The sequence below is a fragment of the Crocuta crocuta genome, unplaced genomic scaffold (assembly GCF_008692635.1).
Source record: "Crocuta crocuta isolate KB4526 unplaced genomic scaffold, BGI_CrCroc_1.0 scaffold1635, whole genome shotgun sequence".
Classification (NCBI taxonomy): domain Eukaryota; kingdom Metazoa; phylum Chordata; class Mammalia; order Carnivora; family Hyaenidae; genus Crocuta; species Crocuta crocuta.
The window spans coordinates 271,054-296,863 of record NW_027528385.1 but is presented as its reverse complement, the minus strand read 5'-3'; the positions used below and the strand labels follow the sequence as shown (position 1 = coordinate 296,863).

General features: G+C 47.4%; 2 protein-coding genes across 5 annotated transcripts in view; one reads left to right on the top strand and one right to left on the bottom strand.

The window, feature by feature from the left end:
* Positions 1 to 25,810, bottom strand: part of MCPH1 (microcephalin 1) — a 266,985-nt gene that overhangs the window by 6,214 nt on the left and 234,961 nt on the right. The window contains exon 17 of the mRNA XM_077754243.1: positions 8,479 to 8,716. Within this exon, the coding sequence (XP_077610369.1) occupies positions 8,479 to 8,716 (238 nt within the window). The remainder of the gene's footprint in view (positions 1 to 8,478; positions 8,717 to 25,810) is intronic.
* On the top strand, positions 15,846 to 17,455 carry LOC144223520 (uncharacterized). Of its 4 annotated transcripts, none has more exons than XR_013332719.1 (3): positions 15,846 to 15,983; positions 16,066 to 16,255; positions 16,414 to 17,455. XR_013332719.1 is itself a non-coding variant. In XM_077754242.1 (3 exons), exons 2-3 carry the CDS (start codon positions 16,131 to 16,133, stop codon positions 16,977 to 16,979), a joined length of 630 nt encoding a protein of 209 aa, XP_077610368.1. In that variant the 5' UTR covers positions 15,846 to 15,983; positions 16,066 to 16,130; the 3' UTR covers positions 16,980 to 17,455. The 4 variants fall into 4 exon arrangements, 3 of the variants coding, with proteins under 3 accessions (XP_077610368.1, XP_077610366.1, XP_077610367.1); XM_077754242.1 differs by having other exon boundaries at positions 16,475 to 17,455; XM_077754240.1 differs by having other exon boundaries at positions 16,418 to 17,455.

Sequence of the window (25,810 nt, the reverse complement as noted above, 5' to 3'; positions counted from 1 at the left end):
CTGCTTCTATTTAAAGATATCTATTCCCCTACTTCAAATCCTCTGGCGACTTCCATTATTCTTAGAACAAAAAAACTAAACTTCTCACCATGGTCTATGAGGGTCTTGAGTGGTCCAGCTTCTGGCTACTTCTCCAGCATCATTTCCCATCAGACATCTAGACTTAATGCCTCTCCTTCTTGTCTACCTTGATCTTAGCATTTCCCTTGGCCTGAAAGGCCAGTCCTTTAGATCTACATGAGCCCACCCTTCTGTTCATCTTTGGGGTCTCAGCTCAAATATAGCCCTTCTGCCAGAAGCCAACCGTACTCTCACTATAAATACTTATAACTTTTTTTCTTCATAGCATTGATCACCAAAAGGATTTAAAAAAAATTATTGTCTTCATTAGAATACGAGTCCTGGGGTGCCTGGGTTGGCTCAGTTGGTTAAGCAGCCAACTTTTGTTTTTGGCTCAGGTCATGATCTCATGGTTGTGAGATCTAGCCCTGCATCGGGCTCTGTGCTGAGAGTAGAGCCTGCTTGGGATTCTCTCTCTCCCTCTCTCTCTACCCCTCTCCTGCTCATGGTCTCTTTCTCTCTCTCAAAATAAATAAATAATAAAATTATAGAATATAAGTCCCATGGGGCAAGTACTGTATCTGCCTCATCAACTCCTATTCTAGTAGTGCCTAGAATATGAAAGAGTTAAGAGCGACATATGTATCACAATATTCTTCCTTTTTATGGATGAATAATATTCTATTGGATGCATAGACCACATTTTGTTTATCCATTCATCCACTGATGGACACCTGGGTGGACACATTATGGCTATTGTGAATAATATGGGTATGTAGCCAAAATGAAATTGCTAGATCACATGGTAATTTCATTTAATTTTTTTCAGGAATGACCATACTGTCTCCCACAGTGGCTGCACCTTTTTACATTCCCACCAACAGTGCACAAGGTTCCAATTTCTCCACATCCTCAACAATGCTTCCTTTTTGTTTTGTTTTGATGGTAGTCATTGTAATGGGTATCCAGGGGTACCTCACTGTGATTTTGATCTGCATTTCCCAGTCTGATTAGTGATGATGAACATTTTTTCATGTGCTTCTTGCTATTTGTATATCTTCTCTGGAGCAGTGTCTAGTCAAGTAAGTCCTTGAACCATTTTTCAGTTAGTTTTTTATTGTTGTTTAACTGTAGAATTTCTTCATATTTTTTAGATATTCACCTCTATTTTTGCAAATATTTTCTCCATTTCACAGGTTGCCCTTCCATGTGGTTGACTATGTCCCTTAATGCACGGAAGTATTTTCTTAAACCTAGTTTTACATTTGTTGCCCAGCTTGTAGCATTTGAAGGCAGTATGTGCCTTTTTCCTGCACGTGTTCCAAGTCACTGAGACCAAGTGAGCAAGTCAGTCTTTCAGGTGTCTCCCAAGCAGACTGGAGCAGAGGGTCTGCGTCGGAGGAGAGGAAGCCACGGCTGCGGGGCACGAGTAAGGAGCCATAAAACTTGCCTACTGCCGTGAACACAGCTTTGCTGCTTTGGGCTTTCGCCTGGTTGCTGTTAACCTTTCGTTGTTTTCCAGTGCTCCTGCAGACTTGGTTCAGACAGAGTCTCTCTATTTTGAGTGTTTTGTTTTGGTGTTTCTGTGGAGGAAGATGGGAGCTTGGATCTTCTTAGTCTGCCATTCTGCTGACATCTCTCTGGGCAGGTGTCTTTTTTGATGGGTGGTGAGAAGCACACTTTTGATTATTATTCACTTTTCTAATTCTTAAAAAAATTTTACTTATTATGAGAAAGTGGGCAGAAAGCAGGAGGCCAGATCTCACAAACCATGAGATCATGACCTGACCCGAAATCGAGAGTTCAGTGTTCAACCAACTGAACCACCCAGATGCCCCTTACTCAGCTTTTTAAATGGTGGAAATTATTCAGATTTTCTATTTCTTGAGTCAATTCCGGTAATATTTTCCTAGAAATTACCCATCTTACCTACTTTCAGATTTGTTGGTATAGATTTATTCAGCAAGCTCTCATGATTTTTGAAATAGCCTTACAGTATCTGTAGTAGAAGCCCCAGTTTCTTTCTTAGAATTGTTCACTGGACCCTTTTCTCTTCCTTTCTTTTTCAATACTGCTATCATTTCAACTATTGATTTTTACCCCAAAGAACTTTTTCATCCCTCAAAAAACTTATTTTTGATATATTTTTATTATGCATTTCCTCCTACATTCTTTTGTATTTGTTGCTACGTGTTCATTCATCCTCAAGCAACAAAATTTAGTGAAAATAGAATAAAAAATCAGATACTTGTGGGGATGAGCACTGGGTGTTATGTGGAAACCAATTTCACAATAAACTATTTTTTAAAAAAAATAAAAGTTAATAATTATGATAAAAAAAAATCAGATAACTTAATCCAAGTATTTTTTTTCTCTTCCTGAAAACTGGGAACAGCTTCTTGTTATTTTACTTGGAGGTTGGGCCCTTCAGTCACAATCAATCAGCTTCTGTAGTGTACCACAATTTGTGAACCTCTAGTGTTAGTGGTTGCACAAATGAAGAAAAGTTCCACTTACCAAGAGCAGCATTAAGATCTTTTCACAAAGGAAGACTCTGAACTGAAAAGAGGCTGACTAGGAATGCTGGGTCTTTAATTCACCATGTGGTTCTGGAGGAGAAATTCAGGTCTTTCTGTTTCTTCATCGAGAAAATAAACAGATTACTACCCTGATCCCAGAACTCTTCTAGCCATGTTCATGTGCTGGGGTGGCTGTAACCAAGTACCACACACTGGGCAGCTTAAAAACAGAAATCTATTCTCTCACAGCTCTGGAGGCCAGAAGTTCAAGATCAAGGTGCCAGCAGATCTGGGCTCTTCTGAGGCCTCTCTCCTTGGCTTGCGGAATAGCTCTCTTCTCGGTCCTCGTATGGCTTTCCCTCTGTGTACGTGCATCTCTTCTGCCAAGGACACCAGTCCTGGTGGGTCAGGGCTCCACCCTTAGGAGAGACTATTTAACTTTCAATACCTCTTTAGAGGCCCTGGCCACAAACACAGTCCCATTCTAAGGTCCTGAGGGATAGGACTTCAACATAGTGGATTTTGGCAAACACCATTCAATCCATTAATAAAAAGGTCTAGTGCTTTAAGATGCTCGGTATTAATTGGCTAACACCCAACAGTGAAGGAACGGAAGTTCCCCATGCTCCAGGGTTAGTATACGAGGCCCATACGCAAAGACAGCCTGAACTACAGGCAACATCCCATTAGGGGGCTGAACTTCGAAGTTTCTTTTATGGCTGTTACCCTACTGGCCCAGGGCTGAAGTTGACAGGGCAGCACTTGCAAAGGGCTCTGTGAATCTGCACACGAGACAGTCTTGTGAACCTGCTGAAACCAAAATGCTTGGCACTGCCATTTAGGTGGCCGGCTAGATTCCCCACATGGATGACTGCATTTCTGGTGGTGGACAGAAAATGTCACCGTGGCCACACAATTTCCTGTCCCCAGCCAAATACGTAGCTGATTGTCATGTTCTACTTTGTTTTTTGTTCCTAAGTGAAGCTTAAAAAACTGTGTCTTGGCTAGTAAGGTGCAGAGAAGGGTCTTTTATTTTCCACGTTGTCTACTTGTCTTTAAAATGCTTTTGAACTTTTCTATCACTGTTGATGCTCACATCCAGTGACAGGAGGTCGGTTGGCATAAATTTAACAAAGGGGAGCCAAGTGAGACAGGTTAGGAAAATTCAAAGATGAACATCTAGGACCACTGGTTGCCAATGAATACAATTAAAGGGAAATCCACTTTCTGAGCACACTCTTCCCATATCTTTCCAAGGCTAACACACATTGTTTCAGCAGCTAGCAGTTAATTAAAAAAATAAGCTATATATATATATACATTTTTCTTAAAAACATAAACACACAAGATGTTGAAATTATAAAATTATACAAATCAGCTTTAGTTCTCATTCATTTCTAGCCTAGCAGATTTCCTCCATTTGAGAACAACTCAAAACAAAAATCATGTGTCTTATTGTCTTAGATTGTGTCTTAAAAGTGTACTGTCGTTTTCTGCATGGTTGTGGAGCTCCTGGGTGTGGAAACCAAAGTGTGAGGATGGTATCAGACATGTTCTGAGGAGGGGGCAGGCTGCGGACAGACCGGTCCCACCCACCCCCACCTCGTCCTTTCCTGTCTCTTCTTCCTCTTTCCATCCTCAGCAAATGGCTTCACTTCCATGCGACTGGTTCCTTACCTGTGCAGTAAAAATGTGGACCACGAGGGACTCGAAGAGCCCTGATATTAGTTGTTCAGTCATGCACCATAAGGGCCGAGCCTCCTGAGTGGCCTTGGTTAACAGAATGCCATGTTTAAGAGCATGCATTTTTCTGGGCCTCGTTCTGTGGTCAGACATCCGGGGAAACAATGATCTATGCTCGCCTGCAAAAGGCCCACATGCTATCAGAGATCTTTTTCCTGAAAACATTGACATGGGGAGACATTCAAATCAAATGCTTTTTATAAGTTATAAGGAAATCATGCTGAGGCAATTTTTTTTCCCCTTTGGCAACGCTGTTGAGCATATTACTATGTTCCCACAAGAGCATGAAATGTATGTCTTATCACTTGAATGTAGCCCAGACAATAAAAGGGCGCCCGAGACTGGAAATATGTCTTCTGAGAAAGGCCAAACCAGCTTTAAGTGATAACACCAACTAGGGATGAAGAGAGTGAAAAGAAATGATTACAGCACAAAAATTCGCAGACTAGTGATGAATGTACGGGGTCTCGGGGCTCCCAACCCCCCCCGCCCCGAAAGCCTCACTTAAGCTGCCGGCCAAATTACTTAGGACTTGCCTAAGTCTTAGTTTCTTGACATGTGAAATGGGAATTCTACTCTCTGGGAGTGCTGGGGGAAAGAAAATTACTGGAAAATGCTTCCATTCCAAAGTCAGGTAAAGGTAACATTTTGTTTCCTGGTGCCGGGAATTTGGTTTTTGTTTTCCTGTTTATTTTCATACATATTCAAATGCCCACAAGTATTTTCTCTCTCAAAAATCCCCATTTCTCCTTCTGGTTGAATGATTCATCGAGAATCTTGGCCTAAGTGTACTGCTGTTTCAGGGAAAATGGACTCTGGGGAATGAAGTGGGAACACAGTCATGGCCGTTCAGACAGCCTCGTTATAAAGCAACTCAGCGTGTGTGAGATCCTCCATGGAGCAAATGAGTAAGACACGGCTTACATTCCGCATGGTGAGCCTTGTTTGGAGGTCTCATAAATTCACACCGTTCTATGCCAACAGCCAGGAGGGTGAATGCTCCGTGGTCACCCCTGAGCAGCGTCCTCCAAGGAAAAAGCTGGACATTTGGAGAAAGTCTTATGCTGGAATAATCACTTGACAGTTTTGTTTGTTTGCTTTTCATTGCAAATGTTGGATCAGACAGTGAAGGGATAAGGCGGCTTATCTGGAGGAATCTAAGCTAGGATGTCGGAGTCTTAGGGAACTTTTTTTTTTGATGATGTTCATCTTTCCCTCTATCAAAACGACAACAACAAAACAAACCAATCTTCTCAGGGGTTTCTAATGGCTAAAAAAAAAAAAAAAAAAGTCGATCCCTTGTGACTTTATTGTATCTGCATAAACAAAGATCCCACAAAATATAAGGATAAATATAAAGGTACTAAAAAACAAAATCCTTGGGATCTTTATTCTGGAAAGCAAAATATAAATCCGAAAGTAGATGCAACAAGCTCCTTTTTCAGAGATTTTTTCAGACTTTAAGAACTACTTGATTCAAACTGGTCTTCAGTCTCAGGACTCCACCTGAGGATCTAGTTGTAGCACATGCTTTTCATGATTTCTCACATAACTTTCTTTCAATTCAGTGCCTTAACATGGCTTTAATTTTAATTAGAAGGCATTTTAATCGCACAACATTTTGAGAATAAAACTTCTCTAGAAGCACTCACAGTGGAGGCTCAGGGGAAGGAGAAAAGTCTTCAGAGGAGAAAGCGTTGCCATGTCAGTGGATGCTGTCCCGCGATGACAATGGATGATGCCCACCATGCGGGAAGGTGTCCTGCACTCTCTGGTGCGATCTCCTTCGCCCATCGTGTGAGGTAAGCAGGCCAGAGGCTATTAGCCTGTTAACTAGATGAAGGAAATTAGGTCCAGAGAGCACAGGTGATTTGCCTCCGGTCAGAGCAGAAGCCAGGGGCAGAACTCTGATGCGAAAGGAAGTGCACGACTCAGGACCATGTGCCCTGTGGGTCTATGCACACACAGAGACGTGCACATGGACTCTCCTTAATTTGCACAAGGCTGGAGCTACTGTAACTCAATTAAAAAAGAGAAGAACAGAAACTCATAAACATTTGAAAAAATACCTGTTCTAACACCCAAGTCACCACAGAGGACCTGGTGCAGACAGGGGCAGTGGCCAGAGTCGGGGCACTCACCTTCGGGGTGAGGATTTCACCACGCTGAGGGCCAAGGATTCCAGAACACACAATGCCCGGAAGCTGCCAAGGGCACACGCGGATGGTGTAATCAATGACAAACCAGAAACAGGACATGAATTATGGCAGAGGAAAGAAGCTTGGGCCCCCAGCTCCAGCTCTGAATCTCAGAGAATTCCACAGGGCCCTGGGAAGGTTAAGCGCTGGGGTCAAGCAGGTAGACCTCTGCCTCCTAAAAACCCACGCACAGAGGAGCCGAGGGGACAAACAACTGGAGGAACTAGGCGGGCGGCTGGACTGCGCACGAGGCAACAGGAAGGGGCAACAGAGCTCCCCAACCTGGAAATCATAGCTGTGCAGACCCAGACGCTGGCCTGTGTGCACGGCACACAGCCGACGCTGAAAAGGTGAGCTGTTGATACGGACGGCTGATATCAATCATGTGCACAGTTCCGTTAGCTGAAAGAGACAGTTGTTTCAAAAGCGAAATTCTGGTTTCCAGTTGGTGTCATTTTGACACATGCACTTTTCTAAAAACAACAAAACAACCTCTGTTTCAGAACATAGGATGTTTTGAAGGTTATATTCTTGGCATTCAGAAGAGAGTAAACAGCCGCTTGGCTCTTGGACTGTAGCTAAAATCATAGATTTTTTTTTCTGAAATAAGTTTCCAGGCAAAAGATAAATTACTCTGCACCAGATAGTAAAAAAAAAAAAAAAAATTACTCTTGATTGCCATACTTTAAAAAATATCAAAGAATGACCATCAATCATTTAAAAGATATTCATAAACTGTCTGTAGTGATCTATGAATAAAACTTGGACATAGTATCCTCTTATCTGTTAAAGGATAATGTCTGGGAAGGGGTGAGAAAAGCCAGCAGTTTGGGATTTGGAGGCAGGAATAGGGAGCCTGGAACAGGGAGGCAGGAGGAGAACACACTTCTCAAGTCTCGAGAAGCCAGGTAAGGATCCCGCCTCAAGGTGCTGACACTGACGTAGTCCAGTGAGGCTGAAGAAGGGAAGGTTTCTGGCGAAACCAGTTCTGACTTTGGGCCTCCAGGCTGCGAGTTTTGGTGTCCCCGTCTGTGGGACATGCGATGACAGCCCTAGCCTCTGTGTTCATCAGACCCAGAGCAAGAAGATTTCTCCCCAAAGTGGAGCCTGAGCACGTACAGCACCATGACCGCACAAATGCCGCCCATCGCGGCCTCCCCTGTGCCCACTCCTCGCTGCCGGCGGAGTCACCTCACCACCCTGTCCACCTGCTTCTCCTGAACACCCCCACAGCCCCCCAGAGCCGGGGTAATGGACGCAGCCCGCCTGTTCCCACACCGTCAGCCTCCTGGCAAGCGGGCTTATCTTGTACCTCTCACCCCCCCAGTCAAGTGAAGCGCCGGCCATCTTCAATGCTGCACTGATCCCAGACACGGACATTAGGTTCTTGTCTTAGTTTCTGAAAAGAAAACTGTAGCTCCTTTTGCACGGAAGGATATCTTTTGGGGCAGGTGAACAAATGAGTGTCAGGAGAAGTGGGTGACACCCTGGGTGGGGGGTCTTGGCAGCTGGGCCCTGACCCCCAGCTCTGGGAGGAGAGCAAGACCAGTGCCCAGCGGGGAGACCAGCTGAGCTGAGGGTGGGCAGGCTTTAAGGTTCGGGGTAGCCGGGGGTAGGCTGGGTCTTTCACACTAGCTGGTGAGGTGAAGTAGGTAAAACCTAATAGGATTTCCTCTGTCCTTGTGAACTCTACGTTGGCTGACAGGAAAAAGCAGAGATTCTGGGCTGCCTTGTGACCGAGAGTAAGTATTGGATTCTGTCAAAGGCAGATGCTTGGATGCAGAGATGTCCATTCAAAAGTCCCGCGACTACACGGAGGGGGGCATGGGCATCACGTTTCCTCCAGGAAAACCCATCTATGTGCCTGGGACCAGAGAGGAGTGGCTCTGAAGGGCACACCAACAGCTGTTGCTCTCAGAAGGCACCTCCCCCGTCCATCCCTGTGCGCAGATCCCTACCTAAGATCCACGTTTCTGACAGATACTTGACTGTCGCCTTCCTCTTCCCTTGGGAGGGTCCGATGAAGATGCCGGCCTGGCGTGGGATTCTCGTGATCTGACCCCCACAGAGGAGGACCAGTTCCCACAGCTTGGGTCTGGGGGGGTTGCTGGCCGGGGTGATGAACATCACAGGCTGATCGGCAAACAGGCTTCCCTGGTACTGCCCCGCAGATAAACAGCGCTCCAGGCGGCAGAGCTGTTGGGCAGAGACACGGAGGATTAGCACAGCCCTGAATCACTTCGTCACGTAGGACAGGTCAGCTGTGAAGCTCCCTTCCTTTTTCAGAAAAAGACTGAACGGTACAGGTGCACATTCTCAGCTGAATTCTGAATTCTGAGCATCCAGGGGAGATACTGACATTTAATGATAATGACAGATAATGAGCAGATAAAACTGACATTTGCTGAAGCAGTTTGCAAGGAAAACTGTAAACAAATTAACAGCCCTCTCCGCCCTGCCCAAACAAGTTTAGGCTTTTGAATTATTACAAATTCTAAACCAAAATATTGAAAAGGAATCAACTGTTGAGCGAGGAGAACAGCATGTGCATCCTGTAATCCTGTCCGAGTTCTGTGGACGGCTGTGGAAGAGAAGGCAGGAGCCGCTAGAAGGGAAGCCCGCTGCCCTGGACCAGCGACGGCCAGTGCAAGGTGCTCTGGGGCTCTTCCCAGCACGTGACTCCCACAGCACCCTAGGGGCACTCTGCGCCCGGCCCCACAGTGTCGGCGGCAAAGGGGGAAGGAGAAAAAAACAGTGGAGGTCCAGGGCTAATCCCAACACATGAGGCTGTGGGGGGGGTGGGGTGGGAAGTATCTAGACATTTATTTCACTGAGTCACTGTGGAAATGGTGATGAGCACCGTCAGAGACAGTGGGAAACATTTCAGAAACCGGGATTTTAAACTGTTCTCCTTTTTGTCCTGATAAAGTTGTGGTCGGCCGGCTGACTCAAGGGACAGTGGGAAGGCCTGCTTATTCTAAACAAACATTTCACTAACTACAGATTAATAAAGACTTCTTTTTAAGTGTAGCTACCCTGTGGGAGATGCTGAGGGTGAACTGTCATCCACATTTTGAGTATTTTAATCAGCCGATTTCCCTTAGGATAGAACTGAACATTTCAGAGAAGTGGACTCAGAGAAATTAAGGATTTGGACCAGAGATATGTGGGAATAGAGATTGAGGGGTGTGTAACCTTTGTGGAGCAATGTGGAGGGAAATGTCTGCCGCTCAGTGGATGGCAGCTGGCCCCAGGGCACGGAGAGGGGCCGGCTCTGGAGGTAGGAGGCCAGCAAAGGATACCTTCCTCAGTCTCCGTCACTGACCTTCTGCCACTAGGTTCTCATATTAAGAAAAGAAATCTCTTGATGAAAACCAAAAGTAACAGAATCAACCTGATACACTTGAATATGGCCATGGAATCAATGCTCTTTACTCATCACTAGCTTTGAATTATGCAGCGTAAGACCTGACATTTAACCCTTTCATCTGGTTGGGTAAGTGGTGCAGGAGCCTGACAATGTGTGATGACTTTATTTAATCCTTTTAGTAATTTCCAACATCCCTGTGAGATGGGGAGTAGAGAGGGTTTCATTTAATTTTGCAGGCGAAGACACGGAGGCGGAAGCTTGTCAAGATATTTGCTTTGGCTAAATGGTGAGTCAAGCTGCAAGAAACAGCCCACAGTCCCTGAACTTGGTGAGTCACTGGACCGTGCTGCATTTTAACTGCAGATCAAGAAAGAATCTTACTAATAATCATGCGTTAAAAAAACTAATTATAAAAGTAGTTGACAATTGACATGATACGGAAGGGTATAAAGTAAAACGAATTTTCCATACTGCTGTCTGTTAACGAAATCCACCCTTCTCCTGTCCTTCTCAGGGGCAGGGTGTGGTCTCTTTGGAGGGGGTGCTAGTCTGTGCAGGGCCATGTCTTCAAGACAGGGGCCCCTCCCAGACCAAGGTAGGACTCAAGATTGGTCCAAGCAAATCACAGTGATCTCCTCTCCCTCTCAAAGGACTGGGTCTATAGCACGGGCTGGACTTGATCGTGGCCAACAGGATCTGAGAGGCAGTCTGAGGGCAGTCTTTCCTCACTAATATAGACTGATGCATAAGCAAAAATACCTCTCGTTGGCTGAACTCGGTCACACTGATGATAGAATACCTGTAATTACTGAAGCTGCGTGAGGCCATAAACATGCTGAAAATGGCCGAGTGGGAAGGCCCTGGATCCTGGATCACGTTTCTGAGTCACTGGGTTGACCAAACCCAGGGGGAAAAACTTTTTTTTTTTTTTACTTCCTCAGGCTCCTCTTTTGTGGATTTGTGTTTCCAGAAGCACGAAGCATCCAGATGCTGGTTCTCAGGCCCCTGCCAACTCCCAGAGGTAACTTAACCTCTGTTAAGTGTCTGCTATGTGTGTTTCTAACCTCTGTGCAATGTTTGCACACAAAAACATTCAGGATATGATTTTTCTTAAAAACAACAACAAAAAACAAGATCAAGTCTCTATCTTGGTATATGGATAAGCAGTAAATCAAACCCATATTGAACACAATAGAAAAGGACATGTGTAAACCTTTCACATGGCTAGAATGTTACTTCAGTAGCTCATCGCTTCGGTTCTTCATTCTCCTCCCACATTTATTGAGTGCTTACTGTCTACCAGGCACGTGCAAGATGCTGGGGGAGCAGAGAGGATTAAGACCTAGTCCCTGACCTCAGTGTAAAGCACGAAGTACAAAAGTCAACATAAGAAAATACTTCCTTTAGGTACTCAATAGGCTTGGGGCAGTAACTATTCAACCACTATGGACCTATATCAATATTTTTATAACTGGTACAGCTGAACCAACGTGTACTAATGGATTATCAGGCCTGGACACAGCAAACTGCCCTTTAAAGCAACATTTTAAGTGGTGTTTTTATCTTATGATTGTGTCTGCCTAACTGAAGTATATACTATAATGTACATTAAAATCTTTCTTCATGATGTTAAAAAAAAAATAAAGTAGTCCTTTCAAATAAAAAAAGGAAATACTTCCTTTTATTTATTTATTCAGCTTGAAATTAAAGGAGGCAAAGAATTACAAAGATCTTATTCTTCACTCAAAATAATTGAGGCTACGTGCATGCTGACTTTCTAATCCTAAGTAAAATAATTTCTGGGAACTCAATCAAGATTTAGGTTACTTAAAATTAAAAACTAATTTGGGAATTTATCCTAGAAGTACACTCCTCGATGTATAGAAGGACATGCATGGACAGGAGTTCACTGCCATAGAGACGATGATTGGCACGTTTTTATTTACAGTATAGATACGATAGGACACAGGATTCTCCCTATTACCGAGCTTTCAGCTGCACGCATTCTCAAAGCGGAAGGTCTCCAGAATGTGATCCTTCCCTGGGATCCCCGTCCCTGCTATTGTCCCCACGGGTCTGTAGACACAAGTGTTTCACTGCTGTATGTGCTGTCGCCTCAAGAATTCTGCCCAGGACTAGTCAACTTGAGTCTCTAGCCCAAAGCAGTTTTGTGACCACCGGTACACTCTTAAAAACCAGCTGAGAACTCTAAGGTTATCAGCAGCACAGCGAGTGAGCAGGGCAGCTGAGTGCGCTGTAGGTGCCCGACAATGCCCTCCGACCACGCCACCTTACCCTGAAAGGCTTTCTCTTACTTCACGGTTGAGGAGAAAGGCCTCAAATGCACAAATTTTACAGTCAACTTGCTGTTTGTTATTATCACTGCCTTCTCAATCCCCTTGGTAATAGCAATTCTTGGCAATTTGTTCTAAATTCTAATTCCATCTCAAACTTTTCAACAAACGTGCGCTGCAAATGCTGTCAACTGTAGAACGGGTCTGGGTGATGGTGGGCGTGAAGACAGGCTGTGGGGGGACAGGGGCTCACTGCAGGGGTGGTTGTGGTGTTTCTGTTCTCTACTCAAAGACAACCTCAGACAGAACCAGGTTTATCTACATTGACGTAGAAGTTTCTTGCTAAAAGTTGTTAAAAGATCATTTTTTAAAAATCATTCTTCTCTTAATAGTTCATTTTATTTAACTGAGATGCTATAATGGTTCCAAGGAGAACTGACACATGGATAGATTGGGAATATGGAGAAGAACCGGCAAATGATCCAAAAAATGGGCTTTTCTATGGAGTTGAGGCATTTCCTCCACCAGGCAGGACTCAGCTCATGCCCGTAGACAAGATTCATTTGCACTGCCAGCAGCCCATTACAACTCACAGACCCATGAAAGACGAGGGGCAGTCTGGAAAAGTGACCACAATCAGCCTGGAAAAGTGACCACAGTCTAAAAAAGTATAGTTTTCCAATGAAGTACTCAAGTCTCCCTATAAAACCCAGGGTATCTACTGAAAAATAATGGAAGAAAAGGGGATTAACTGACTCCTCTAGGCTTAATTAGCCTCCACAATAAACAGGACAGGTCAGTAGTCAGGGTGAATTTGAATTTGGGGTGGATTTCAAGAGCTCCTGCTTTTCTCCATGCTGACATAAAATCATCACATAAAATAACATTTACGTTACGTGTCTGCGTGTGTGTGTGTATAACAAGTCAAGGAGAGGGCTGAGAGAGACAAAACTTCCTCTGTCACAAGATCTTCATTTGAACCCTTGGTTGTGAAGGATTAGGGACTGCTAGGGAAGGGTCTTAAGTGAGTGAAACAAAAAGGGCATCAACTGTGCTTTATAAAATGTTGTCTCTGCATTTGTGTCTTCACCAAAAAAGCTGTACTGATTTAAGATTTCAGCCCAGAACCTTCCACTCTACTTACAAGGCAGAGCCTACTGCTGACAAAGCTGAGCTGAGCCCCGTCCCCCAGCACTCCAGCTTCAGTGACTCCCAGTGATTTGCCCCATGGGGAGGGTGTCGACGGCTCATGGACTCCAGATATGGAAGTTAGATTTCAAAGAGCGAATCTGCTTTTCCCTCCAGGTAGAGCTCACCGGGATGGTTATTCTGAATCGCTGGCCATTTCCATTGGTTCCCACAAGCCGCACACAGAAGAGGTACGGGTCTGTTATTAGGAAATCCTCACAGCAAACTTCTCTGATTCTATGCTGGAAGAACCAGAAGCTCAGAAAGGTTGGTCCTTCTGGTTTGCGTGATGGTGCCCAGTACGCGGTGGCATCAGGTCTGAATAGATAGTCTCAGGCCCCAATGTCCTGGCCTTTTCCATACCTTCACATGGTCTCTGTTCTTCTGGGTAAAAGAGATAAAATACCTATTCCCACATGGTATGCAACAAATGAGATGATGCCTACCTCTTGTACTTTCTCACACTTTAGCGGCAACAATGTATAGGATGGGTCTTATGATGCATGGTGGGGTGCAGTTTTAATTGGCTGTGTAGGCTGTACACTTCCTTAATGTGTTTCAATGCCCCACGCTTAGAGTGGTTATCCAAATCTATATGTGGGCCAACACAGAACTGCACACTACAACAGCATGCCAAAGAGAACAAATATAAAAAATAAACTTGTCCAGCCCTGCATTTGTCTATATCCCACTTTTCTTTCAAGGACAGTTTATTTTGGGGGAGAGAGAGGAGAGAGAAGCCCAAGCAGGCTCTGTGCTGTCAGCACAGAGCCCGACACAGGGCTGGATCACAGGAACCGGGAGGTCACGACCTGAGCCAAAATCCGGAGTCAGACGCTTATCCAACTGGGCCACCCAGGCGCCCCCATCCCTTCTCATGGTCCCTTGTGGCTGAGCTCGTGAAAGTGTTCCAACAGGCGTGGCATCCAGGCTACAAAGGGAACTGTAGCCCTGTGTCTGTTTGTCCTCGTACTTTGGTACTAACACCAGAGAGGGCAGGAGGGGAGAGAGGGGCAGAGCCAAACAACAAACCAGTGTTCAACTGCAGAACTTGTGGGCGATCGGCAATACAGCAGAAAGGCAGAGGACGTCAGCAGTGGGAAGGGTCTGCAGGCTCACACTCTACAGACGAGGAAACGGAGGCTCGAAGACAAAGTTCCTTACCCAACATCAGAGACCCTGGCAAAGCTTTCCTGTGCTCCCTGAGACACAAAACCCTCTTACCACTGCCCATCACCAAGCAGCCTGGGGTGGAGCTGCTGAACCCACATCTCCTTCTGTCCATTCACCTGAGGCTCAGGCTAAGTTCTACAGAATGAAAATGTAAGGACACAGCGTCTGCTTCCCGGGGACTTTTTACAAAGTACAGTGTTAACGACTGCCACACAACATGTCATGTCATGGGGCGAGAGCCTGGGCAGACTTCACGGTGGGAGCTTCTTTCCTGGAGAATGAGTACAAAGACGTTTGCTTGAAGAAAAACACATGGGGGGTGGGGGCGCAGTGCTTCAGGTCAACAGTGTCCAAAAGGTTATGTGCACTTGCACAAATAGTTCAGGATCACTGAGGGTAACGTGTAAGGGGGTTGGCGGGTGACCATAATTACAAAAATTTTCTTAAAAATTTTTTTTCAAAGGTTTGTTTATTTTTGAGAGAGAAACACACAAAATCCAAAGTAGGCTCTAGGCTCTGAGCTGTCAGCACAGAGCCCGACGTGGGCTCACGAACCGTGAGATCATGACCGGAGCCAAAGTTGGGATGCTGAACCGACTAAGCCACCCAGGTGCCCCCAAAACTAACTTCCCAAAAGCCTTGAAATCTGTTCCAAGGTGAGGAGGCTGAATAAGCAGACGCCAGACCGGTCATGATTATACAGAATGCTATGTCGCGAGTGGGAGCCATGAACTCCACGTGTTAGGAAGTCCGTTCTGAGACACCGTGGAGGTGTGCAGGCCCAAAGGAAAGGAGTGCGGTGATTTCTTCAGGAAATGAAGCAAGGCAGGACAAGAGGCGCGTAAGGGGCATCGTGCTCAGGATGCACCAGGAGCCCTGGATTGTTGCACGTGTCCTATTAAAACAGGGGCGGGCAGCACCAGAGTCACGGAGTCGTGCATGGTGCTTATAGGAAAGCTCAGCCGGGGGTTTTGAGGCTTTCAATAAACGATACGGCTCTTTTCTCCCCGTTCAGCACCAGCTGGGAGTCAGAAACAGGTGCCAAAGAGGAGATGAGAATAACTTCCATCAAGCTGACAGAACATCTGGGCCCTGGACCTGCGGTTATGTGGGTTTGCTAACACTGCCCTGACGACACAGGTGGACCCACAGTCACGGCTGCCACGCCACCAGGGCTTTCCTCAGGACGGCAGGCAGATGACACACGTCTGCAGGAAGGGCTGGGTCCGGGCGCCTGTCCATCCTCCTCTGCTGGGCACAGAGAGGGAGNAGTGGAGTCCCCTGGAGCCACCTCAGAAAACAGATCCAGCACTACCATTTCAGAAGAGAAGACACAGGCCCTACGGCAACTGGAAACGTAAAAAAATGAGATGTTTTCACCTTCTAAAAACGTCAACGCCCACACCTGGCCATGTTGAATGCAGTGACTGTAGCACAGGTAGGATGAACTGGCTGTCACTGGTACTGGAGAGAGAACACCATGTCTACGGTCCTGGGAAACAAGTGTTCTCTTGTTTAAGTGCGATGGGGTTCCGGCCAATGTCACAACTCTGAGGAAGACCAGGTCTTCAAATGAGACGACCCGATGACTCCTGAAATTCGGCACAACCCCCTCAATTTGCACGAACGACTCTCCTTGATCCTCTCTGGAGCTTCTGAGCCAGCGTCTCCGTCCCTAACCGGCCGCCAGCTGCGAGTTGACCTGCTCAGGTAGCCTGGCCCATCACCTCACTGCCACTGCNCTTCCGCATGGGCGCGTCCTCACCCACCTCAGGCTCTCACCCCTGGAGCCAGAGTGTCCTCCCCGGGCTGCCCTCTCCCCTGCAAAGCTACAGCCCACGCCCCCGACTCCTTCATCCTTCCCTCAGGTAGGCAGCCCCCGACCGCCCGGCTGTTCTCACACGCGGCTCTGCGCTGGCCCCTTCCCAGGCGTGCCACACCCTGCACGTCCCACCCCGGACGGACGGCGCTCCAGGCTCGGGGCTCCCGCGGGTCACCCCCCTTGCGGCCTCCTGTCACTGAGGACAGTCACATCCCGAAGGGACGCCGTGCCAGTTCCCCGAGGCGCAGCTGCACCTGTTACTGCGGACGGCCGGTCCCTGGAGACCGCGCGTCCCCTGCACGGGGTCCCTCCTCCATGCTGGGGAGAGCCGCTGCGTGCGCACTGGCGCACAGTGTGTGGGGCCCTCCACACCTCCCCATGTGCTCCGTGCCTTTCAGCACCCCCGCCCCCGCTCCCTTGTGTCCCTTCCCCGCACGACGTGAAAAGGCAGCCCCTGCCCGCCTCTCCTGCTCCTCCTTCCTGTCGCACCTCCCAGCACCAAGATGTCGCAGGGCCGAGTCCTCTCCCAGGACGAGCATGATGCTGGGCGCACGGCCCCTCTCTCTACCTCGGTCACCCGCTGTGCCTGGCTGCCAGGACCCAGTTCCCTAAGGCCCTCCCCGCCTCGGTCCCTGGTTCGCTGCAGGGGCTTCCTGAGCCCGTAATGCTGCAGCCCACCCAACTCCACGCAGGGCCCCTTCCTCCTTCTGCCCTTGTGCTCGGGACCCCAGCCAGCGCCCGGGCCTTACACAGCCTCCGTGAGCCTGTGACGCTCGCGTTCTGTCCTTAGCTCAGCCCTCCTTCCGGAATCGCAGGCCAGCGGCTCTCCTGCCCCCCTCCCCGCACCGTGCCCCAATATCTGGCCTCTGAGACCCAACCTGGCCTTCTCCCTGCATCTCAGCCTCCACTGCGGCCGCCTCCAACTCAGCTCCTGGCGGCTCCATCCTTCAGGCGCCGGGTGGCTCCTCAAATGCACTGTGCTCCAGCCCATGCCCAGCTCACTCGCCTCCTACGGGGGGTAACGCCTCTGAACTGCTGTCCTACTTCTCAATTTGTCCCCCTTACAGACTCTTCTCAACAGAGAGAATTTTAAAACCGTAAGTCAGATCATGTCTCTTCTCTGCTCAAAATGCTGGTGCTGCTTTCATGCAGAAGAGCTGAAGCCCGTGAACTAGGCGACAGGATAGTTGCTTCCCACTTACCTCTTAGCACATTCCTCCTAGCTCACTCTGCTCCCCCCAGGCCCCTCTGCTGTTCCTGAACACACCAGAGTACTTGTGCCTCAGGGCCTTTGCAGTGACTTTCCCTTCTGCCAGGGATGTTCTTCCTTCAAGTACCCACATGGCTAATCTCTCGCCACTTCCAGTCTCTCCTCAGCTGTCACCATTTGCATGAGGCCTGCCCCACCCACCCTACTCAAAACCCCAACGCCTTGATTCTACTTTCTCTCCTGCCACACATTTCACTGGCTCCTAACATATCATTCATTCTGTTTCTCGTGCTAGAATCTAAGGGCAGGCGTCTTTGTTTGCTCCGTGACACATCCCTGGCACCGCGGAGCACGGGGTTTGGGAGTCTGATTTCAGGACAGCTTCTACTACGGGACATCGGGCGACGCTAGAACGGACCCTGCAGAGGACGCACTGGAAAGGACTCCTGTGCTGCCGGAACAGCAAGCCGTGGGTAGGGTGTCAACGAGCAGGGCCGCAGACGGAGTCGAGAAGGGGGGGCCCTGGAGGTCAGAACTGCTGGCGGGAGCGGTGGTCCCGCAGAGTGCTGGGCTGGCTGCGGGGACGGGGCGAGGTCAGGGAGGGGCGGGTCAGCGACAAGAGTGACGCTCCTGACAGGGGCTGGCACGGAGAGGTTAAGAGGGCCATAGCCAGTGCTCCCCATACTCTGATGGCCTCCCTGGGACCCAGAGTCCCTTCCTTTCCAGCCTCCTGCAGCCCTTCCGCTCCCGCACACATCCTCACACGTCTGCCCGTCTTACTACGGCACGTCTTACGTTCCTTATCAGTAAGTAAACATACTGCAGGGAAGGTCGGGGCGCACAGCTCAGTGTAAGAAACCCAGCTGGAGCAGCGACATCTCAGGGCAGTGCGTTTCGGACAAAATACTAAAAGGGATTATCTGCGTCCAGCTTTCACTTTTCTGATAAGCAGGAGGAGGCCTAGAGAAGTGAGGTGCCCGAGGCCACAGAGTACAACAAATGGTCTGGAAAAGGGGAATCCAGCACCGCTGCTGAGAGCTCCCTCCTCATGTTCCCACACACTTAAGCAAGAGCGATGCACGGGGCTGGGGTGGCGGGGAGGACGTCAACTGTGAGAAAACGCCGAAGGTCCCTCCGGGCACACCCGCTCTGCCCGTCCGGGGCCACTCGGAGCGGCGGTGAGCTGGGGGGCAGCAGGGGCTCTGGTGACACTGCCCAGGGCCTGGGGACAGGACAGGGGTGCAGGCGGCCAGGCAGTGAAGGCATGAGGAGTGGTGCCTGCCTCATCGGGCCGCAATTCTCAGCAGCTCTGGACACTGCTGATGCCATCCCCTGCTCTGAGACATCTGGTCCTCCCAGCCCTGGGACAGGCCGCCCCTGGCTTTCTCCTTCGGCCTAGGCTCGCCCTCCTCCCCAGCCCCCAGGTCCTGAGAGTCCCTTGCTGCCCTCCCTCCTCCCAACCAACATGCCTGACTTAGTGGTGATCTTTCCTTGAGCATTTGGGACCCTATAACCAGCTGCCTGCTGGCCTCTCCTTCTGCAAGATTAACAGACTGAGCAGCCAACACACCTAAGACTTAACTCATGCTCCTCATTCCCAAAGCAGCTCCCACTAAGTAACAGCTAACAGTTGCTAAGAGCAGACCGTGAGCAGGCACCCCTAAGCACGTGGTATGAATTAGCTCATTTAAGCCTTGAAATAACCATATGAAAGGAGACATGGCTGTTTCCAGTTGACAGAGGAGAGTGAGCCAGGCCAGGTCAACTGCCATGAGGTCACACAGCTGGGAGGTGGAGGGGCCTGGACTCCCCCCCGGCGAGCTGTGTTCTTGGTAATGACAAAATACTGCTTTCAGAATCTCCGTGAATGCAACCAGCCCCCTGGTCCCTGCACCCTCTCTCCCTGACTGATCACCAAGTCCTGCGGGTCCATCCTCTCAACTGTAACAATACAGTCACCCCCACCCCTAGCCAAGCCGAAGTTATTTCTTTCCCGGGTGACAGAAACAGCTTACAAACTGGGTCGGGATCCACAGGGGGTCCACTCATGTGCCCTCATACAGTTAACAGCATAAAGTACATTCTCCTTAAGTTTACAGTGCAGCGTATGCTGGGTAACCACAGCCACCACCAAGACACTGCACACTTCCAGCACTCCAGGGGGTCCCCCTCCTTCTGCAGGGACTGCACCCCCGGCCAGAGAGGGCCACTACTCTGAGCGTGGTTGTCATGGTGACAGAGCCCTGTTCTATTACAGACTAGAGAAATGGAGACGTGCCGTTAAGTACCCATTTGTATCTGGCTTCTTTGGCTTAGCACACTGAATACATATCCTCCTAAAACCCTCTAACAGCTTCCCATTACTCAGAGGAAAAAAAATAAAAGTTAGATGGTCAGGAAAACGGGACAGTGACATGCAGAAAAATGAACCTGGACCACTTTCTTAAGCCATACACAAAAATCAACTCAAAATGGATGAAAGACCTAAGTGTAAGGCAGGAAGCCATCAAAATCCTCGAGGAGAAAGCAGGCAAGAACATCTTTGACCTTGGCCACAGCAACTTCTTACTCAACATGTCTCCAGAGGCAAGGGAAACAAAAGCAAAAATGAACTATTTAGGGACCTCATCAAAATAAAAAGCTTTTGCACAGCGAAGGAAACAATCAACAAAACTAAAAAGCAACTGACAGAATGGGAGAAGATATGTGCAAATGGCATATCAGATGAAGAGTTAGTACCCAAAATCTATAAAGAACTTATCAAACTTAACACCACCCCCACCCCCAAAAAAATAATCCAGTGAGGAAATGGGCTAAAGACAGGAACAGACACTTCTCCAAAGAAGACATCCAGATGGCCAACAGACACATGAAACGATGCTCAACATCACTCCTCATCAGGGAAATACAAGTCAAAACCACAATGGGATACCACCACACGCCTATCAGAATGGCTAACGTTAGCAACTCAGGCAACAACAGATGCTGGCGAGGATGCGGAGAAAGAGGGTCTCTTTTGCACTGCTGCTGGGAATGCAAACTGGTGCAGTCCTTCTGGAAAACAGTATGGAGATTATTCCTTAAAAAGTTAAAAGTAGAACTATCCTATGACCCAGCAATTGCACTACTAGGTATTTATCCAACAGATACAGGTGCGCTGTTTCAAAGGGACACATGCACCCCAATGTTTATAGCAGCATTATTGACAATAGCCAAAGTATGGAAAGAGCCCAAATGTCCATCAATAGATGAATGGATAAAGAAGATGTGGTTTATATATACAATGCAGTATTATTCGGCATAAAGAATGATTGAAATCCTGTCATTTGCAACTACATGGATGGAACTAGAGGGTATCATGCTAAGCAAAATTGGTCAGTTAGAGAAAGACAAATATCATATGACTTCACTCATATGAGGACTTTAAGATACAAAACGGATGAACATAAGGGAAGGGAAGTAAAAATAATATAAAAACAGTGAGGGGGACAAAAACATAAAAGACTCTTAAATGTGGAGAACAAACGGGTTGCAGGAAGGGTTGCGGGGGGCGGGGGGTGCGGGCTACATGGGTGAGGGGCATTAAGGAATCTACTCCTGAAATCATTGTTATACTATATGCTAACGTGGATGTAAATTAAAAAAANGACAAATATCATATGACTTCACTCATATGAGGACTTTAAGATACAAAACGGATGAACATAAGGGAAGGGAAGTAAAAATAATATAAAAACAGTGAGGGGGACAAAAACATAAAAGACTCTTAAATGTGGAGAACAAACAGAGGGTTGCAGGAAGGGTTGCGGGGGGCGGGGGGCGGGGGGTGCGGGCTACATGGGTGAGGGGCATTAAGGAATCTACTCCTGAAATCATTGTTATACTATATGCTAACGTGGATGTAAATTAAAAAAAAAACTGTAAATGACAAAATAACATTTTGGGTTTATAAAAAAAAAAGTTAAATGGTCTACACGACCTTCCATGACCCAGCCCCTCGTGTTATCTGCAGCTGAATCTGGCGTGATCTTCCCCTTCCTCTCGGCTCTGCCTCAACAGTCTTCTTTTAGCCTTGTGTGTCCTTGCTACTCCATCGTGGCCACAGGGCCTTTCAACATGCTGCTGCCTCTGCCTGGATGGTGGGTCAATCCCTTGCTCGTCAGATTAACTGCTACTCATCATCTGGATTTTGGTTCCTGGTCATCTCTTCAGGGATGCCATCCCCTGCTAAATCGAATCTCTATCATCTTTTTTATTTAATAAACTCTTAGCACTTGTTGGGTGCCAACTCTAAGTATTTGATAAATACTGACTTATTTAATACTTACAAAAATCCTGCAGGGTAGTTACTATTATTATCCCTGTTGTCCAGAGGAGGTAACGCCCAATGTCACAAAGTAGAAGGGTAAGGAGCCAGAGCTGGGAGCGGTCCATGGGCCCTGGGGACCTGTCCTTCCCCTGGGGTCACACAGCTTGTGTCCTCCACACACTGGTACCATTTGCACCAGGGAACCAGGGATATGGACCGGGGGCTCTCGATAAAGGCATGAGTGAATGGGTGGAGGCTGTGCATACTGTGCACAGTAACCCCTCCCTCCTTACCTATGGGTTGCTTTCCACAGTTCTGGTCACCTGGGGTCAACTGCAGTCCCAAAGCAGACCACCCTCCTCCCTGTGAAGGTCAGTAGTTGCCTAATGCTACGTCATAGCATCTATACCACCCACCTCACTTCATCTCATCTCGTAGGCTTTTATCATCTCACAGTATCACAAGACGTGTGAGTGATAGGATGCTTTGAGAGAGAAGAAAGACCACAGACAGGTAACTTTTATCACAGCATATTGCTGTGATTGGTTTTATTAGTTACTGTTAATCGTGTACTTTGCCTAATACACGAATGAAATGTTATCATAGGTATGTATGCATAGGAAAAAACATACTCTACGTGGGGTTCCATACTATCTGTGATTTGAGGCATCCACGGGGCATTTGGGAACATGTCCCCACAGATAAAGGGGGACTACTATATATGTGTATCAGTATATATGTTGCAGCGACTATTTTGGTTTTGTGTGTGTGTGTGTGTGTGTGTGTGTATGTGTGTGTGGGAGAGAGACAGAGAAAGAGAGAGTGAGAGTCAGTTGGAAGCTGAATCTACAGAACAAGCCATCAGGTGACAGCTTAGTTACTAACCCAGGTCCATGCCACACATCCCCAACCTCTGCTGGACAAGTTCAAGGATGTTTAACCCAGTGCATCTGTGATATCCACCGTCTTCCTTCTTCACTTGGCTCCCAGTTCTTGTCTCTTACTCTCCCAATCACCTGGTCTTGAAACTTTAGGAACACCTTTGATTTCTCCCTCTACCTGGAGACCCTAAAGCCCCACCACTCAAGTTGTATAACAACTCTGTGGTCACCTCTCCACAGTTCCTGTGCTAGATGCCAAGGGATATAATGGAGCCAGTGCGGGCCTCTGCTCCAGGAAGAACCGGGGTCTAAATCCCAGCTCTGTTGCTTCGGATCCGTGTGGCCAGGGACAAGTCCTCAAGCAGACTAAGTCTCAGCTTCTGAACTGGAAATAATCATGATATCTACTTAGCAGAAATGTTGGGAGGAAGAGAGAAAATGCATGCTAAGCACAATGCCTAGCTTTGAGGGAGTTACTAAATAAATAGCTACTGTTCTGTTATTACCTTCGTACAGACACTTTGTCCTTCCACGGGGCCAATCTCCATGTCTTAAGTCACCCCCCTGCCCCCCCATAAAGTCCCAGAGAGTTGGACTCTGAGGAATTTGGCTTGTATAACTTGATGGCTAGGAGTCCCTTTCATCATGATTAGGAAGGCAGTGGCCATTAGAAATAACAATTAAGATATTAAATAATTGTTAACATGATTGAAAATTGCACGCAGCACATTTGCTCAAGTATTTTAGGTACATTCCACAAAGTATCCAATTTTAATTATCACAAAAATCCTGTGAGGCAGAGACCATTATTATCCGCTACTTACAGCTGATAAAACCGAGGTTCAGAGTAATTTGGCCAAGGCACCATATTGGTATGTGGAGGGCCAAACATATCACCCCCATCTGTCTTACACAGAGCCCACGCCCTTTACTGTGCAATGTGTGGCCTTAACATTTATGATCTCAGAATTCAGGAATGACTAACAGCCTCTGAATTTACATGTGCAAATAGTTTTCTATCTATCAGTTTCTTTGACAGTACATATCTGAAGATATTCAGGTCTTCTAGAACCATTTTTGTCTTTCAGCTGGGTCTAAATTCATTAGATTTGTCTAGTTCAAATTCAAGCTTGATTTCTTTGCTAATGTAAGATTTGACTTTACAAAGATTGCACATGGAGTCCTGACTCCTCCATCCCGTATCGACATGATCTTGCGCTATGTAAGACTGTTAGATCTCCGTTTCTCTGGGCGTAAGACGCACACGATGGCCCCCAGAGTGGCTGTGGACCACATCTTTCGCCTTGCTATCCTGCCAGCAAACACATGCCTAACACTGCTGAATTTGTAAGAGTGGGCTGTAACTGATGAATCCCCATACAATGAGAGGGCTGAGACAGGACCCAGTGGTGCTGGATGGAAAGACAAGGCAGAGCCTACACTCAGAAAATTACAGTGCCCCTGGGGAGTTTACAACAACATATATCTATATCTATATATAGCTTAAAGAATCTTAAGGCCCAATGTGACAAGCCAATTAAGGAGAACAGTCTAGATGGCAGACAACAGCCGCCCCATGTCTGAGATTTCCCAGTTGGAGCTCTGGGGACAGTACAGAGTGGCCTCTGTCCTCACCCAGCTTCTACAGATGGATGGGACCCAAAGGCAACTCAACACCACACATCTGCATCGATTTAGGGCCAGTGGAAGCATGCGACTTTTAAGAGCCTGACAATGGGGAGCCCAGAACATGTTGAAGCAAGGAGACTCTAAAGATCAGTAAAAGACGGTGCAAATGATTTCAAGAATTCTTATGGTTCTTGGCAGAAAAAGCCTCACGCAGAAACGAGTGTTGTCAGACATGGTAGTGTGGTTTCTACACTCAACGCTGGTTTTAATTTTTTTCTTGTTATTTTGAGAGAGACGGAGACAGCATACATGGTGGAAGGGCAGAAAAAAGTAGAGAGAGAATCCCAGGCAAACTCTGCGATGCCAGCACAGAGCGACATGGAGCTCGAACCCATGAACTGTGAGATCACGACCTGAGCTGAAACCAAGAGTCAGACACTTAACCAGCTGAGCCGCTTAGGCGCCCCGGTTTTAAGTTAAAAAAAAAATTTTTTTTGTAACTTAAGTGACACAGAACTGATATATAAACAGCATTGGCTCTCACATGACAGTTTCAAACTGTTTTAGAAGTAAAAGAGATTCCCAAGAATTTATCCAAAAAAAAAAAAAAGGTAAGGGCAGAGGAGCGGTGGGTGGGCGGAGCAGGCGTGTGGCGGGCTGCCTGGCAAAGCACGGGTGACGTTTCCTTGGCACCGAGACTCCTGGGAGAAATGAAAGCCGTGCCGTTGTCAAAAGGGATGAAAGCAAAGGCCTGTCCAGCGTGAAGGGGTTCCCTCTCCAAAGACATTTTCCTCGACTTCTCATTTTATGCAAAAAAGTGAAATAACACGCGTCGAAGGGGAATCGCTATGGCTTTGCTTTCCCAAAAGTTACGTGCAGAGGAGCCTTGTTGTCTGCTGACGTAACAGGAATGGAGCAGGGGCACCAGGCGCTTCCCCCACTTTGACTCAATGCTGTCAGGATGACCACGTTAGGCCTCTGTGTGCACCAGATTCCGATTTTTTATTTTTGTCTTTTAAAGCATCACTTGAGTTTTAAAGGCGATGTAAGTGATGGGAACATAATCGACTTGGGAATCCACAAAGTATTTTTTTAAAAAGTCATAAATCTGCATTTCATGCCTCAGTTTTCAACAACTGCGAGAAACGGGTCAAAGCTCGAGCAGGGTAGGTCCCTTCCCTCTTCAGGGGTCTGTGCCAGGGCAGGGGGCTGGAGGGGAACGTCCCCATGCTCTAGTGAGAGCCATGTCCACAATCCACACTTGCACCTCAACTGCTTTCAATTCTCATTTTCAAAAGTCATGAGAGAAAACCCGTGCTGAGAAAGCCTCTCTGTCTTACACAACATTTTATCATTTTATTTTATCCTTTAAGGAATGGTCTGGTAGGCGGCATGCAAAAAAAAAAAAAAAAAA

Bases quoted from the DNA above. Each gene is read 5' to 3' on its own strand.
- LOC144223520 (XM_077754240.1), top strand. From the start codon at position 16,131: ATGACTCCTGAAATTCGGCACAACCCCCTCAATTTGCACGAACGACTC. The intron at 16,256-16,417 runs GTAGCCTGGCCC...TCCCTCAGGTAG, and splicing joins CTGCGAGTTGACCTGCTCAG to GCAGCCCCCGACCGCCCGGC.